This window comes from Notechis scutatus, chromosome 3, assembly GCF_049901735.1.
Source record: "Notechis scutatus isolate UNSWTSFEM ecotype Mainland chromosome 3, rNotScu1.2, whole genome shotgun sequence".
Taxonomy (NCBI): domain Eukaryota; kingdom Metazoa; phylum Chordata; class Lepidosauria; order Squamata; family Elapidae; genus Notechis; species Notechis scutatus.
Window position 1 is genome coordinate 204,825,426 of NC_142011.1, and position 14,422 is coordinate 204,839,847.

The following is a 14,422-nucleotide window of genomic DNA, read 5'->3' on the forward strand; positions in this document are numbered from 1 at the left end:
GTGGCCTTTTTTTTCTGGCAGTTTAGGCAGATGACATTTCTGAACCTGCAGGTTGACCTGGGATGTGCTCCCCCACAGCTCAGACAATTGGGTTGCTGTCTGGCTGTTGGGTTGGTGTTTTTCCTTGGCATCTCTGGGGGTTGGGGGTCTTGGTTGTCTGAGGCGGTTTACGTCAAGCGGTTCCTCTTCTAGGGAAACCTCATCAAAGTGAATGGCAGAGTTCCCTTGCTTTATGGGGTTTCCCTGAATCTCAGCTGCTGACAGCTCTGACAGTTCAGCAGCCTGAGCTTCTTCAATGGCTAAGGCTAGGGTTAAATCCTTTTTTGCTAGTAAACGCCTCTGTAGCTTTAGGTCTCTAACCCCTCCTACAATTTGGTCAAGCAGCATGTCTTCCAGGTAATCCCTAAACCCCCACAGTGTATGGCAGCTGATCTTAAGGCTGCCATATACTGACTAACGGTCTCCCCTTCAGCCTGAACTCTCCTTCTAAAAGCCAGTCTCCTAGCTATTTGAGAGGGTTTGGGGGAGTAGTGGTTAGACAGGATTCCCTGCAACTCCTCCCAGGGAATAGCTTTCACAGAGCGTGGGGATACTAATGCTGAGGCTGTGTCAAAAACTGCAGCCCCACAGAAACTCAGAAAATAGGATCTTTTCCTCAGGTCAGTGGCTTCTGTCAGGTCGATAGCGTTTAGGAAGCATTCGAACCGGTTCATATACGACTCCCACGTCTCGCCGGTCGGCTGGAAGGGAGGGAAGGTCGGGTTTGTACCCATCTTGAAAACGGCGGTGTTGGTCTCCTCAGCTGAGGGAGCTTTAAATTCGCGCTTTTAGAAAAGCGCTCGCAGCTGCTCCTGTCAGGAGGCGTCAGACTCCTCAGCTGGGAGTTTGAACCGCGCTCGTGGAGAGCGTCAGCGGCGGTGACGTTATTCAGCTCTTAGCGGCTTCGGCTCTTTTTGACAGTGACTGTGCTCAGCTGTCTTTGCCTGGTTGTCTCTTCGTCTCTTATCGCATCCCGCCCTCGTCGCCAGTGTTGTAGAGCGGCGGTAGAGATAGAGACAGACGCAGGCTGAACGTTAACAGGCTTTATTCTAGTGAATAAAGGGTCGCCGCGGCTGCTGAGGCTAACTGGCAGTCAGCTGGCGGCGACAGCTGATGCCGTTTGACAGCTCCTTTTATAGCTGGCTGTCAAACGGCATCAGCCAATGGGAGCAGTCGGCGCTCCCGCACAGGCGGCGGATTAGAGAGAGGACTGCTGTCAGTCTGTGAACACAGCATCCACATACAGAACTACTCAAATGAAGGGTAAACAATGAAATTTCAGAAGAAAATACAATGGCTACAAGATTTTGCTCATTTGTTATAAATAAATAAATTAAAACTCCTCCCCCCCATGAATTTTTTATTTTATTTTTATTACAAACGTATCTTCTTCCATTTGGCGACGTGTCGTCTGGTTACAAATATTTTGTGCAATACAGTTAATGTTTACAATCATATTCATTACATAGTATTCTTTTCTAGATTTATTATGTACTTAATATCACTATCTCTTTATCTTTTAACTTAGCTTATTTATTTCTATCAATGAAAAATATCTATTGTCCTTCTTAACTAATCCATTAATTATATCTAGCTTTCATATTTTTTTCTCTAACCATTGATAGAATAGTTCCCGTACCTTATAATATTCAGTTTACTCTTTCTCTTTAATTACAAGTGTTAATTTGTTCAAATAAATAAATTAAAACTTGATGAAAAGACATGGGAGCAGGATTTTTAAAATTCTTATTGAAGATTTCTAAAAAGAAATTCTAAAAAAAAAAGGAAATTTCTAAAAAAAAAGAAACTTTGAGTATGAAGCCTTTTTTTCTAAGATTTAAGTAAACCAAACCAGTTTCAATCTAAAGTGAGAACAGTTTGTAGGTGTGGTGCCCTCTTACAAATGCCAGTGAATTTTTTTGCATGCAAATTAACAATGAGATTTGTGATGACATCAATTGTATGGTATTGTTTATGTTTTCTCTCTCTGGTATCTGGAATACTATAGCATTCCTGGAAATAAAGATTATATTAATTATTAACACTTTGCTTTATGCATTTTGGGGATGTTTTACAATTTGATGGGCAAAGTCTTGATATCCAAGGACCATACTTACAATTTTGGAAGGTCGAGGGCTACAAAGTCGGGAGAATCACAGAGCTGGTTTGGTGTAGTGGTGAAGGTGCTGAACTTCAAAACAAGAGGCTGCGAATTCTAGTCCTCCCTTATGGATGAAAACCTAATCTGGGCCAGCCATTTGCTTTCAGCCCAGCCATCTCACAGAGCTGGGGGTATGTGGTGTGGAAAATGGGAGACAGGACATTATAATAGAATAGAGCTAGAAGGGACCTTGGAGGTCTTCTAGTCCAGCCCCCTATACCATTTCAGATAAGGGACTGTCCAGTCTCTTCTTAAAAAATGATCAGTGATGGAGCATCCCCAACTTCTGAAGATAAGCCGTTCTACTCATTAATTGTCCTCACTGTTAAGAAGTTTCTCCTTATTGAAAGATATTAGATTGTGCAGAAATAGATAGACTTACATTGAAATTCAAGCAGAAAGAAGACACAGAATATTATCAAACATGGAACTTATTTTACCAATGGTTGGGAAAAAAAGGGTGGGAAGTAAGAATGGAATCTGTATCGCTAAGCAAGTTAAATACCCAGACAACATGATGTTTATTAAGCACTAAGAAATGTAATAAATAGAAAATTATTAAAATTTATTTTAAAAAAGAAGTTTCTCCTTAATTCCAGATTGCTTTACTCCTTGATTAGTTTCCACCATCATTTCTTTTCCTGCCCTTTGGTGCTTTGGAAAATAAGTTGACCCCCTCTTCTTCGTTACATACATACATTACACACACCACCTTGAGTTGTAGAATAAGAATGGACTATAAATCTAATAGTAAATTAAATAATAATAGGTTTAGGGTTTTAAATAATATAGACAGGACTTTAAATTATAATGGTCATATACCTAATTAGGGCTATACTGTAGCTTTTATTGGTTTCCAGTCTAAAGGTATCTTCAGTATTTAGCCATCATTGGCGAACCTGTGACTGTGGCCACAAAACAGCACTGAAGTGGCCACAACTTTGCCAAATTTCAGTCCCTTGGGAGTCATGGATCCAGGATTTTGGGCACATCCCTCAAGTTAGTATATTTGAGGAATGCTGATTTAAAATTTGTTTTCCCTACGATGCACCATTTCACCTGATTGAAAGTTACAAACAAGCAAACATAAATGAGAATTGTAGTTGTACGTAGATGATATTGAAGGAGGTTGCTGAGAGCTATAAAAAAAGGACATGGAAGTATGCAGCTTGCCTGTCCCCCTTTCACAGGAACAAGGAAAAGCAGCTCAATATTAGAAGGTGATTTAACATATTGCTCGTTGCAAAATCCATCCCAATTATCTTAATTTGTTTGTTTGTTTTAGCTTGCACAACAAAAGGACGTGAGAACCATCCCACTCGAACCGGAAGTTCTCTCCGTTTTTGTACCTCCGTTTATCAGCAAGGAAGATTTGCAAGCTCTTCCTCTAAATAGCAACGCACTCAATAAAACCAAACGCCGTTCTTTCCGGAAAAGGAAAGATAAATTTAAGACGGAGGAGGCAAAAGCTGTGAACGGAGCCCCCAAAACACCTGAGGATGAAGACATCACTGTCCCCAAAGATGTCGACCTGAATGGACTGCCTCAGCTTTGCTTTCCAGGTTATTTCTCTTATTTATTAAGATTTATATATCACTTTGCTGCAGAGGCCCGAGGAGTGTGTGACCAAAAATTTTGTGTGACTTTGCATTTTAGCTACCGTGTTTCCTTGAAAAAAGACCCTGTCTTATTTTTTTTTTGGCCACCAAAAAAAGGCACCAGGTCTTATTTTCGGGGGATGTCATCCACTGACTAACCTCACTTGCGCGAGTCGCCCCCGGCCTCCTTTCCGCTGTCAGAGGCCTTCAGGAACTTATGTAGCCGGCAAGGCTTTCCTGAAGGCCTCTGCAGTGGATAACAGAGCTCTGGATCGATCCGGAGCTTTGTAATCGGCTACAGAGGCCTTCAGGAAAGCCTTACCAGCTTTGCCGGCTGCAGAAGAAATGGGCCGGCAAGGCAGGTGTCGGGGTGTGTGAGGCCTGGCTACAACTGTCCAAAGGTAAGTAGGAGGGCAGCTCCAATCCCCCATCCCCAGCCTAGCTGTTCGAAGTTACAACGGCACTGAAAAATGTGACTTACGACTGTTTTTCACCCTTACAACCATTGCAGCATCCCCATGGTCAAAGTTCAGACACGTGGCAATTGGTTCATATTTATGACGGTTGCAGCGTCCCGAGGTCACGCGGTCCCCTTTTGCGACCTTCTGACGAGCAAAATCCACACGGAAGCTAGATTACCTTAACCACCGTGTGACTTAATTGCAGTGATTCACTTAACAACCTGTAGCAAGAAAGGTTGTAAGACTCACTCCATGAATGTCTCACTTAGCAACACAAATGTTGGGCTCAATTGCGGTCTTAAGTTGAGGATGACCTGTATATATAATCCCAAGTCATTGTCAACATGACCTCTGATAGTCAAGACATTTGAAGAAGCATATTGGCAAATGAATATTGAGAGAGGACAGATGGACGGATGGACAAACATAGACAGACAGACAGACAGAAAGATACATAGATAGATGGCAGATAGATGTATAGATAGATAGATTTGATTGCTTATTGTACCCTATGACTATTATTAAGTGTTGTACCTTATGATACTTGACAAATGTATCTTTTCTTTTATGTACACTTGCATTTGTACCAAGACAAATCCCTTGTGTGTCCAATCACACTTGGCCAATAAAAAAAATTCTAATTCTAGATAGATAGATAGATAGATAGATAGATAGATAGATAGATAGATAGATAGATTATAGATAGTTGGCAGATAGATGGATAAATGATATATTAGATAGATGGACAGACAGACAGACAGACAGATAAATAGTTGTGACCTGACAAGCAGTCAATGGGGAAATCAGTTTCACTTAACAACTGGGTTATTAACGTCGGGCTCACAGAGTCTTGGCAGCCCGACACTGGAGAAAGCCTCCTTCGTTGCCTCTCTCTCTTCGTTCTCTGACAACGGGGGGAGCGATGCCTGCTTCTTTGCTCCTGGTGTCGCCCATGGACTGCTCCTTACTCAGGGCACCTCCTTCGCTGGGGAAGCGATGCCCGCCTCTTCTGCCTAGGCGTCGCCCATGGACTAAGCCAAGCCGCAGCTGCTCCGGAACGCTGGAAAGAGCGTCAGCTGTTTGGCGGCAGTTTCAATTGTAGCTTAGCAGCGTTTGGAGTGATCGGCGGGACGCAGAGGTTTCCAGGCGCTGTGATATCTACAGGGTTGGCTGGGGTGTTTTCATATACAGTTTTACTGTGTATGTTGACTGTTTCGTTGTTCCTGGGGTGGTGAGGAGCTAGAGGTGAAGGGCTAGGTTAGGCGTGAGTAGAGGCATTGGAAGAGCAGGCGGATATAGGTTAGCCGGGTGGGGTTGACAAGCAGCTATAATAAGTGCTGAGAGGCAGTGGCTCCACTTGGAATTAGGTGTTGCCTTTTGGGACTATTGTGAGAGTGACTGAAGAAATAAACCTTGATTACTACAACCCTTAATTGTGCGTACAGTGGTTTTTCAGTGCAAATCCTCAAGTACCCAGCAAGGCTGACACTTAACCTATGTAGCGATGGACTGTGGCAAGAGGGGTTGTAAAATGAGGCAAAACTCACTTCGTATCTGTTTCACTTAGCAACATTGGGGTCAGTGGTGATTGTAAGTTGAGGACTACCTATAGTTCAAAAGGGATGGGTTTTTTTATGAGCCCTGCTAATGTTCAGGGGTTTATAAATATGTGAATTATGGTCCTTTGATTGATGCCGTATTCTGGGAGACCCGTGCTCTTTTTCTGCGATGCTTTTATTTTGCCTTTTTTTTGCTTCTTTTACAGGAGGATTTTATATCACGGGACAATCGAGGGAGAACCATTTTCACTTTCTCGTTTTCACAGATGTCTTTGGAAACCGAACGTATGGAGTTGTGGCCCAGTATTACCAGCCTATGCAAGTATGTTTTTTTAAAAAATGATTTTGGCCTTAAGGAAGCTATTCCAGAGCTGGATCGTTGATTAATTTCAGAATGTATTGACTGTTGTGGTTAGCCGGCAGCAGATGCGGACGGCTGAGGAGAGCGAGGACTCGGATGAGGGCCCATTAGGGAGTGGACTGCTGCCTTCAGAGATTGTGGGGGCTGGCAGCAGTGATGAGGAGGTTCCTGAGGAGCCTGTGCCAAGAGCGCGTGCGCGTAGGATTGCTCACAGGAAAGAGCAGCTGCAACAGCACGGGCAACTTGGGAGTAAGGTTGCAAGGTAATGGCCCCTCCTTCAAGAAGATAAAAGGCAGCTGTGAAGCGAACGTTCTTTGCAGGAAGCAAAGATGTTTTAAAACTCAGTCTCATGGACATTACAATATCTTAAGTTGGTATTTGAAGACTGTTGTGTTGTGAAATATTTCTTATCTGTAACTCTTGGTAGTCTTGCACAGTTTTGGCAAGGTTTATGCTTATCGAAGTTAATTAGTTTTCAGCAGCCTTTTAACCAGGGATGCGTAAGATTCATTAAAAGGTTTCTGTTCCCTTTGGTTATTGTCTGTCTTATTGGAAAAAGGTTTGGGTCAGAACATTGATGAAAGATTGTCCTTGATTTACGCCCAGCCCCTTAGCAACCATTTGAAGTTACGACGGACCCCGAAAATGGGACTTAACAATCCATATTCCATATTCCAACATCTTCCCTCCCGTTCCCTCCCCCGTCCCCAGATCATACAACTATATTTGAGGTGCTCAGCAATCATGTTTGCAACCATTTGCAGTGCCTTGATCACAATTTACAATGTTTATAGCAGAAACCATTAGTTACTGCTGGTTTCAATCAAAAGCTACCCCATAGCAAACAATAGTTTGCCTCATGGCTGCAGGTTTAGCATAACAAAAAAGGTTGTAAAATTGACTCCTGTCATGTGTTGACTCCTTTTACAACCATCACAACTGGCTCCATTACGGTCGTTACTCAAGGACTAACTGTATTTTGTGCCTCTTGCTTATTTTGTGCTCTTTATTCTCTTATGTTTGCAGCATGATTTTATGAAACAGGCTATAGCTGTTGATTGTATTTTCTAGTCGTAGAATTATATAGAATGAATCCATTCAATAGTCTTTTGATCTGGCTAACTTTGTAATATAGAGTTGGCTTCTGAAACTTGGACTTTTACCAAATCATTTAAAAACTGGATTGGGTTTGAGGTATCTTAATATATCCAGTAATTTGCCTAAAACTGGTATTTTTTGGGTTTCATTCCATTTTATTTCTGTTTTTGTTAAATTCTTTTTTTTAAGTATAATTTTTGTTAATGATTTTTACATCAGTAAAAAGCAAATGGAAATAAAATCTATGAAGAAAGGAGAGAAGGAAATGACAAAAAGGAAAGTACAGTATGCAAAGTAGAATAAGAAAGAAAGAAAAATGGTTAAATACTGTGTTTCCGCGAAAATAGGACTTATCCCCAAAAATAAGCCCTAGCCTGATTTTTAAACTTGCATCTAAAATAAGCCCTGCCCCCGAAATAAGCCCTAGTGAAGGAGGATGGGTGTGGCTAACATAGGAGGTGGTGAGTGCGTGTAGGCTGATGGTGTCGGAAAGCCGAGAGTCAGTGGGCTGGACCATGCAGGCAGCTGCAGGCACTGGCAGAAGACTGTGTCACAGGCGCGGGGGGAAAGGGAGGTGATCCAGATGTGTTGCGCGGGCCATGGAAAAGCTGAGAGTCAGTGGGCTGGAGCAGGCGGCTGGCCACAAGAGACTCGTATTCGTGTCTCTCAACACTTATAAACAAACCTCTGGAGCCTTCGGAGTCTGGCAGCCAGCGAAGCAGAGGACCCAGGGGAGCCTGTTCCCAGTGCGCATGTGCGCTGAGCTGCTAGAAGGCGAGAGCAGCCGAAGCTGAAGGGGCGACTCAGGAGTAAAGCTGGGAGATAATTGCCCCTCCCATAAGGGATAAAAGTCAGTCCTCAATGCCGAAGAGCTTTGCAGGAAGCATAGCAGTTCAGTAACCTCCGAGTCCTTCGTGAAGTTCCGTACTCTGATCATTTTTTTCCCTGGGTTTTTGGGTTGCTTTTATGTTAGCCTTAATTGGACTTTTGTTTCTTGGGAGCATTCGACAGCACTGAAAAAGCGTGCTCTTTTTTGGAGATATTTGTGTCTAATGAGTTTTGGCTGGGAATGCAAGTAATTCCCAGTGTTGCATTAAAAAAAGGTTTTACTTTTAAATCCAGTTCATGTTTTGATTAAGTTTGACGAAGCCTGGGTCAGAGCCCTTTGTGTGTATGTGAATGACGTTCCCCCGTCCTTGAAAGACGACCCCTTTGCAAGCAGTTGTGTTTTTTTTCTTCCTTTAGGAGGGACGCCTTTACAATGGGCAGGCACATTGGGATAACCTTCAAAGCTCCAGAGCCGATTCGTACTTCGTACCGTTTGCTGTTTGTGTCATATCCAAGTACCCATATTTCAACGCCCTGAAGGACTGTTTGTCTTGGTAAGGATAAATATTTGGGTGGCTTTTCTTTTTCTTTTTCCTTTGGGAGGACAAATAATGCTGCTGGGATAGAGCCACAAATTTTGTTAGCCGTTAGAGATAGTCCTCGACTTACAACAGTTCATTTAGTGCAGGGGTCTCCAACCGTGGCTGCTTTAAGCCTGGCGGACTTCAACGCCCAGAATTCAGCTTTGATTTGCTGGGGAATTCTGGGAGTTGAAGTCCGCCAGGCTTAACCAACCGTGTTACTAGCATATCAACTGTGAATGATTCACTTAACAACTATTGCAAGGAAGGTTGTAAAAAGGGGCAAAACCAGGGGTGGGGTTCAAAAATCCCAGCAACCAGTTTGCTGCCCATTTGCTGGATGGGCGGGGCCATAGTGGGTGGGGCCTACCAGAACTTCCTATTTTCAGCTTCCAGAGATCCAGGGGAGGCCATTTTCGGTCCAGAGACCTCCCCCTAAGCCTCTGGGAGGGCAAAAATGGCCTCTTCCGGGCTCTGGAAGGCCCTCTGGAATCTCGAAATGGGCCCATTTCCGGATTTCCAGAAGGCCCGTTTTCCCCCCTCCCAGACCCTCCGCGCAGACCCTGCACTTACCTCCATCGAAAATGGGCCGCGTGGAGGCTTTTGGGAGGGACGGGGTGGGAGGGGCGGAGCCAGCCTATCCGTTGAAATACCGGTTTGGCGAACCGGCTGTAACTTTAACATCCGGTTAACCGAACCGGTCCGAACCAGTAAAATCCCACCCTTGGGCAAAACCCACTTAACCACAGAAATGTGGGGCTCCATTGTGGTCGTAAGTCAAGGACTACCTGTACAAGAAATTTGTCAAAAACCTGCTGAGAGGAGGAAGTCGAAGAAAGCTTAACACAGACAGGCTAATTAATACAGTGATAATTCAGCATGGATGTGGACTTCCCTCTCTGAATACGATTCCAGTTTTCCACGTTCGATTCCTTCCCTGAGAAACAGTGTTGATTCCCACTGGATAATGTTTCCCGTAACAATTCACCAAATACAGGTGGTCCTCGACTTACAACCACAATTGCCACCCGAATTTCCGTTGCTAAGCAAGGCAGGTTCCTAAGTGAGTCATTCCTGATTTTACGAGCCTTTTGCCATGGTTTTTAGGCAAATGGCTGCAGTGGTTCAGTGAATCAGGAAGTCGTTAAGTGAATCCAGCTTTCTCACGGACTTTGTTTGCCAGAAGCCAGTGAGAAAGTCACAAACAGCAATTATTTGACACTGGGACACTGCAACCCTCATAACTTCATGCCACTTGCCAAGTGCCCGAATATTTATCATGTGACTCTGGGGATGCTGCAACAGTCATAAGTGTTTGTATGGACTGGTTGTCGATCGCTTTTTTTCAGTGTTGCTGTAACTTTGAACAGTTGCTAAATGAATGGTTGCGCAATGAGCCGGGGCACGGCTCAGAGGCAACACAGCCATCTAGCTGTTCAAACCCACCCCTTTATTGCTCCAAATTTTCCCCCAATATTCCCACATTTCTGGCAAGTCCCAGAGCCAAGAGATGACACATACACACACCCCTTTACGCAGCCTCTGGCTGCAAATAGTCCAGCTCAACACTCTGAGCCACCACGGCTGCAAGCAAGAAAATCCAGCAGGCAAGTCGAAGAGCCCAGAAGCGAGGCAAGAATCCCAAAATCAAGAAGGAATCCAGGAAAGTTCAAACATCAGCAGTCAACGCTCCAGGAATTTAGTGTTTGTTCCCGGCAAATGCCCCTCCCTACAACGTCTCCTTAAGTCACAGTCCCCAGGTGCGCCTTGAGAAGAGTTGTTGTTAGGGATATAACACCCTAGCAGAACCTGCACGACAGTCAGGCAGTCAGGCAAATATGTGAGACAAACGTTTTTGTAGCTTACACTCAGTAAAACAGATACAATGTGCTAGTTAAATAGTTTATTCCAGTAATAGTTTTAGCATAGTCAAACAGTCCATATATCATACACTAGTTCAGTCCGTCCGGGGATTATTCAGTTGCAAAGTCCAGTGTCGAAAAAGAGGTCAGTAAACTTACAAATATCAGTCCAGTAATATATCTCCTTGCAGTAGAGATATGAAGAAGTAAAACCTCCTTTCTTCCTTCAGCAACAGCAGAGAACACGCAGTTAACAATCCATCATCGTCAGCAAGCAACCCAGTTCTCTTGCTCCCTCTTATGGCGCTTTACAGCCGCACCCAAAATTACATGCTTTGCAGTTAAAGTGACACACACTTAAATTCACTATCATAGTCTATATATATTATTTTACCCAAACTACGTTAGGTAACCTTGTTATTCCTAACAGTCGGCCTGTGTCCTCCTGAGTTGTTGGGTCGGCCTGTGCTGTTCCCGTCTTTTCTCTACTCTCCATGCTTGATGATCAGGAGTGGGTGGTCCTTGCTCATCACCTGAACTCTGTTTCTCACGTTCACTGCTTAGCCCCTTCTTGGTCATCCTGCCCTCCTTCCTCCCTGCCTACAAGCCATCCTAATCCTAAAAGGTCATGGCCTGACTGGGCCTGCTCTTCCCCATCTTCCTCCGAAGCCAACGAAGCTGCCCCCTCGATCTCCGTTGACTCCACTTCCAGCTCATCTTTCCCTGCAAGATTCAGGCTCCGACAGGGGCATGACAGGTTGCAAATTGAGGACTATCTGTATTACATGAGATTCTAGTAGAGATTTCAACATGAGGGGTGGATTGTATTGCAGTTAGAGGGACACAGGGTTGGTTGTGCAATTGCGTACCTAACAGGTGTACGTCAGTGGCTCTTGGTCCAGTGCTCTTTTATCGTTAGTACCACCTGTCAACTCTGAAGCTGGCCTGACTGAGTCCATCTCAGTGTTGCCATACTGGAGCTGAGGGATTGGGAGGAGGGGAGAATAGAGATAGCTGGGTTTTGTAGCCAAAGCAAAATAGTTTCCCTTGAGAACCAAGGACATTCCCACAGGTGGCTGAAAAGAGGAGGAGTCAAGTTTCCAAGCAACTGCACAGCATCTTGACTGGACCATGTGATTGATTGATTGGGAAAGGGGGAATAACTTTTACTTTTAATTGGGTGAAAACTGCAGGAATCTTTAGAATCGGTTTTCACCAGTTTGTGCCAGTATGATATATCCAATAAAACCTGTTCTTTGAGCAACCCACTTGCCTCGGAGTTCTGCTTGCGATGGGCATATTGCTTGGAATCCTGACACCACTGCTAAGTAGTTTCTTAGAGATTTTGATAACAGTTGAGGACAGAGCCCTCCTATTATGAATTCACAGCTTCTAAATTTTTGAAGCGAATGTGCTGAATTTTATGTCCTACTGGCTAGACTTTTAATTTCATATAGTAATAAGCTGGCAGGAGCGGAGCTGCAAAAACTAGATTACATTTGCATGAATTGTTCTATAAGCTTAATTGCTTTAAAACTTAAGATCTGTACTTGGGTAGGAAAAGATCAGAATTGCATTAAATTAAAGAATAATAAGATGGTACATTTTTTGCAGAAGAAACAAATGTTGAAAGGCACGAGAATTCTTCTCAAGCAACTTCCTACTCTTTGCTGCTGCTATTATTATTATTATTATTATTATTATTATTATTATTGTTGTTGTTGTTGTTGTTGTTGTTGTTGTTGTTTTGTTATTGTTATTGTTATTGTTATTGTTATTATTTTGCAGTTTGTTGCTACGTCTTAAGCCTTGCAAAGATTCAGAGATCGAGGAACAAATAAAAGAATTTGCAGCAAAATTATCCCTGATACCCAGTTCTCCTCCTGGGCAGCTTCATCTGGTAAATACTTAAAATATACTATACTTTATAATTTCCTGTGCTTTAATGCAAACAAGAATTGTTAAGTACTTTTTAAAAGCAAAAGGATTTGAGAAGAGAACAATGAGGATTTCCTTCCCGATGCCGAACAGGAAACATGGATAAGATGAGCTAAATTTACTTTATTGCAGGGTTACATTAACAGAATCTTGTAAATCTGAAAGTACAGATCTCCCACATAAGCTTTTATCTGCCTGATTTATTAGGGTGGGTCTTTTTTAGGTTCCTCTATCTCTGGCTGTTAAGCAGCTGAGGGCTACACATCCTTTTATCTGATCTCTTCCCTTCACCCCTCAAAGTCATTCTCACACACCCTTTTATCATTTTCCCACTGCAAATGACAAATGTATCTTTTCTTTTATGTACACTGAGAGCATTTGCACCAAGACAAATTTCTTGTGTGTCCAATTACACTTGGCCAAAAAAGAATCCTATTCTATTCTATTCAGAATGCCCAGCTTATTCTATTCTTGATGCATATTGGGGCATTCACAATCAAAACGGAGAACTGCCTTGATTTCCCTGTCGCTAAACTTTCTCTTTCTCCTTTGCTCTTTCTGCCTTCCTAGGATTTCCTTCTTCATCTTCTGTCCGAAGCCACTTTTGGCAAGAGGGATTTGAGCTCTTTTTTTCCCTTTTCTGGATCTCATGTTTCTGCTTTCTTTAACCTATTCCCCCCCGACACCATTTCTGTACTCGGTGTAGTGTTGCTCACACCAAAAGAGAAAACGGAATCACAATGTAAGTATGCACAGGGTTCTTAGATATACTATCGGAAAACTATATATACCAGGGGTGTAAAACCAATGCCCACGGGCCGGATCCAACCGATGGGGTGCTTATTTCCGGCCCTGGAAATAACAAAGGACTGGCCCATGGTTCCTCTGCCAGCGAAAACAGCCTGGGCAGGCCACATGCGGCCTCCGCGAGCTTTGTTTTTGTTGGCAAAGAGCTGCAGGAGGCCACGGCAGCCAAAAAGGAAACCCGGGCGGGCCACGTGTGCTTCCCTGAGCTCCGTTTTTGGTAGCAGAGGGCTGCAGGAGGCTGTTGCGGCTGAAAACGGAGCCCGGGAGGGCTGCTTGTGCTTCTTTTTTGCTGGGAGAGGGTCTACAGGAGGCTGTCATGGCCGAAAACGGAGCCTCGATGAGTGACATTGAGCTGGCCACGCCCCCTCCCCCCCCCAAGGCCTAACACAAACCTGATGTGTCCCTCAATGAAATTGAGCTTGACACCTCTGCTATATACAACGTGACGTAATCCACCGGTACGTTACAAAGACTTTGAAGGAGGAAAGAAGGCGGCCCATGCAAGTGAGCAAGTTGAGTGTGCACCCATGCGTTCCAGACCACTTGCACAGCCTGGTTGTGAATTAGCCGTGATCCAGTAGTGGCCCGCGGGGGGGGGGGGTTGGGAAATCCCTGGTGTATCCTACATTGCCTCTTCCACTCCGATTCTCTTTAGAAAACGAATTGTAATCTCCTTCTGCTGTTTGTGGTGATGAAACCCTCAAAAACGGGATATTCCCCTCTGTTCTTCTAGCTATTCAATATGAAGCCTCTCCAAGTCGTATTTCCATCTCAGGAAGATCCTGACAGCCCTCTTATTGATTTGGATCTACATCTTCCCTTCCTTTGCTTCAAGCCGGAACAGATTTTACAGGTAAAGGGGTTGTTTTGTTTTGTTTTGTTTTTTTGTAAATTTTATTGGTTTTTAAAAACAAACATAAACAAACAAAACATAAAAACATCAAACTTTCTTCCATAGGTATACAAACAGTGTGCCGGTTGGTTTACAAATCATTTTGTGCATCCATTTCGTAGTCTTCAATTACAGTTACATTACATAAAAGCTCATATTATCAGTCAAAAATTAAATACCCTAATATCATTATTAATCAATCATTTGACTATAAATTTATTCATTCATATTTTACGA

The 14,422-nt window shown here is 43.5% G+C and overlaps 1 protein-coding gene across 2 annotated transcripts in view; it reads left to right on the forward strand.

Annotated features, from left to right (window-relative positions):
• DENND3 (DENN domain containing 3) overlaps positions 1-14,422 on the forward strand; it is a 67,556-nt gene that overhangs the window by 11,556 nt on the left and 41,578 nt on the right. Inside the window, exons 2-6 of one of the 2 annotated variants that reach the window (XM_087962249.1) lie at positions 3,486-3,762; positions 6,025-6,140; positions 8,523-8,659; positions 12,337-12,448; positions 14,027-14,146. In XM_087962249.1, the coding sequence (XP_087818375.1) occupies positions 3,486-3,762; positions 6,025-6,140; positions 8,523-8,659; positions 12,337-12,448; positions 14,027-14,146 (762 nt within the window). Of the gene's footprint in view, positions 1-3,485; positions 3,763-6,024; positions 6,141-8,522; positions 8,660-12,336; positions 12,449-13,082; positions 13,229-14,026; positions 14,147-14,422 lie in introns of those variants that run through there. The other variant, XM_087962250.1, reaches the window with a different exon arrangement.